Source organism: Sciurus carolinensis, chromosome 14 (genome assembly GCF_902686445.1).
Source record: "Sciurus carolinensis chromosome 14, mSciCar1.2, whole genome shotgun sequence".
Taxonomy (NCBI): Eukaryota; Metazoa; Chordata; class Mammalia; order Rodentia; family Sciuridae; genus Sciurus; species Sciurus carolinensis.
The window spans coordinates 30,261,397-30,264,404 of NC_062226.1; the positions used below are offsets into that span (position 1 = coordinate 30,261,397).

The 3,008-nt window shown below is 49.2% G+C and overlaps 1 protein-coding gene across 1 annotated transcript; it reads left to right on the forward strand.

Moving 5' to 3' along the window:
• The first annotated feature begins 1,131 nt into the window (after window positions 1–1,131).
• LOC124964068 (sperm motility kinase 2B-like) lies at window positions 1,132–2,652 on the forward strand. The gene has a single exon (XM_047523990.1). The coding sequence runs from the start codon at window positions 1,132–1,134 to the stop codon at window positions 2,650–2,652; it is 1,521 nt and encodes a 506-aa protein (XP_047379946.1).
• The last annotated feature ends 356 nt before the right edge of the window (window positions 2,653–3,008 follow it).

Below are 3,008 nucleotides of genomic sequence, written 5' to 3' on the forward strand. Positions count from 1 at the left end.
TTTTTTTAATGGGCATGCTTTTTAGAACCAAAAAAAAAAACAAAATTTCTGTGACTTAGCAATCCCATACCAGATATGTATTCATAGGGTACAAAGTTTCAGTTTAGTAGGAGAAAAAAATTCCAAAAATCTATTGTTTATTATGGTGATGGTACTATTAATAATGTATACTTGAAACTTACTTAGAGAATAGCTTTTAAATATTCTCACCACAAAAAAATAAATATATTGATGGGTATATTAAAAATAATAAAAACAGCAGAAAAATTGGCATTTTTTTGTTTTGAGGAAAATAATTCTTTAGAATTGTAGATTTTTAGAAAACACATACATTTATAATAGTACATAAAATGGCATTTGGAACTCAAATTAACTTTTCTAGCAACAGGATTATATATAGATTTAAAAGGGTCTGCATTTTAAATATTGAAGATGGACTCTGAAAACCTGTGCTAAATAATTTGAAAAGTGGATCTAGTGCTGACAATCACAATGATGCCACGGGTGCAAGAGTTTGAATATGTCATAAAGGTTTAGAATGAAGGAAAGTAAATTTGTGTCAGTATATTATTTACACCAATAATTATAAATATGCAACTAAACTATGAAATTAAACAGAATTATTAGAAATATTTTACTTGAAATGGCAAGTCCTTTGGAGTACTGGACACATTTTAATTTGTAAAGAGTTTCAATAACCCACAGAAAGGGAAAAAAAAGTATCTGCAGTCCTTTTTAATTCTTTCTTATTCTGGTGATGGAAAACCTTGTGGAGGCCCAAAAGGGAGCTGACCACTGGGGGTCATGGCCAGGCATGACTCTGCCATTTCTTGCTCTGACCTCACAAGGAGCCATTGTGAGGCATTTTGAAAGGGCAGGTATATAAGAGGGTGGGCTGCTGCTGGGCTTTTGTCCACAAGTACAGGAAGCTCTTGGTGGTGACCTGTCGGACTCCCAGCTAGTTAGTGTGTTTGGTGGTTGTCGGTTGGTGGTTGGTGACTGTGGTCTTGGGATATTGGTTCTTTGATTTGGGTTTGTTGTTTTGTCTTGTTTTGGTTTTTGATTTTGGTTTGTTGTTTTGGCTTATATATTTTTTTAAGCTAGCATCCTTAGGTGGTGTTCCTGCTTAGGATGTTTAGCCAGAGTAGTGACAGTAAGAGTAGGTTAGCCTCACGTCCGGGGCCCAGCACCTGGCGTGAGTGCGCCTTCACTGACCACTACGAGTTCGTGAGGGCCATTGGGCATGGCTCCTATGGCCAGGTGGCACTGGCCCGCCATCGCCCCACGGGGGCAGAGGTGGCAGTGAAAGTCCTGGAACTGGTGCCGGAGAACATCCCGGTCCTCTCTGAGCCCAGGGTGCTGATGAACCTGGAGCACCCCAGTGTGGCCCAGCTCTTTGAGGTCATTGTCACCGAGAAGCACATCTACGTAGTGATGGAGCACACAGGTGGGGGAGAGCTACTGATGCGCATCGCATGTGGTATGCAGGAGGAGGAGGTCCGCAGGGTCTTCAGGCAGATAGTGTGTGCCGTGGGCTACTGCCACGACAGGGGCATCTTGCACCGGGACCTGAAGCCAGAGAACATCGTGCTGGACGCCAGAGACCACATCAAGCTCATCGACTTTGGCGCCGCCACCAGGTTCCAGGCCGGGCAGAAGTTGAGGAGGTTCTGGGGGACTGTACCATACCTGGCCCCCGAAACCAGCGTGCAGGAAGAGTACGAGGGCCCCCCAGTGGACGTCTCGAGCCTGGGGGTCATCCTGTACTTCATGTTGACACACACCCTCCCGTTTATGGCCCCCAGCTCCAGGAAGATACTGGAGCGCATCGTCCTGGCAAGGTACGACGTCCCTCTCTCTGTGCCGGTCAAAGCCCGAAGGCTCATGCGCCGCATGCTGACGGTGCAGCCCAAGAAGCGGCCCACGGCCAACCAAATCTCCCAGCACCCGTGGCTGAAGCAGGGTGAGGAGCACTCACCCCCTCCGTGGAGGGAGATAGTCCCCAAACACCCAGACCCGGAAATCATGACGCTCCTGCTGGACATGGGTTTGGATCCATACCAGACCTGGTTATCGCTGCTCCAGAGAAAGTTTGACGCGCCAATGGCCACCTACTTGATTGTCCAGCACCAGAAAAGGCAGGGGGTAGGGTGTGTGCTCCCGAGGAAGCCTGGGCCTCCCAGGTTTGTGCCTCACCCACGCGCCACCCATCTTCCTGCTTTCCCTGGCCTCCCAAGGAGGAGCAAGAGTGAGCCTGCTCTTCACAATGTCCCCTCGCCCTGTGAGCCTCAGATGCCCGAGGAGGACAAACAGCCCGCACAGGAGGCCAGCAGAAGGGCCAGCCTGCCCGCTATTCCTCTCCGCTTCCGGCTTGCAAAGGACCCCACTCCCAGCAGAGCCGCCCACTCTGACTCTGTGTCCTACTTGCCCAAACGCTGGAGGATGCTACTTAGGCTGCTTGGAAGAGGTCACAGAAACTCCTCCAAGATTCATCCACAGACAACCGGAAGCGCTGGACTGGGAGGTTCGCCACCTGTGTCTGAAGACTCTGCTGCTGCCTGCCACGTGTCACCAATGCGGTTGTTCCAATGGCAGAGAGAAGAGACTCGCCGGACCCATAGACAGTGTGACCACAAGCAAGTGGAGAGCTGAGCCACACAGAACCAGAGCCGGGCATGCGTCCCCTCTGCCCCCACCTGCCAAAGACACCATAAACTGTTCTGCCCAGTCCACTTCACCTGCCCTGCCCCTCTCTCTCCTTTCTCCCATTCTTCTGAGATGTTTCTAATAAATTTGTTTCAGATATAGTGTATCATAACATTTCTGTTCCACGGGTTACAAGAAAAATAAAAACGGGGGGTTGAATCAAAGAATGAAGGGACCTCAGGTTGAGCACCACCCAGGCCTCTGAGGCCTGGAACACTATGTCACCAGTGTAGGTAGACTCCCCCAGCCTGAGGATACCTGGGCTCACTCACCTCCAGCTGGTATAGAACAGTCCCTTGCTT

Coding starts and splice junctions, on each gene's coding strand:
- LOC124964068 (XM_047523990.1), top strand. CDS start 1,132: ATGTTTAGCCAGAGTAGTGACAGTAAGAGTAGGTTAGCCTCACGTCCG.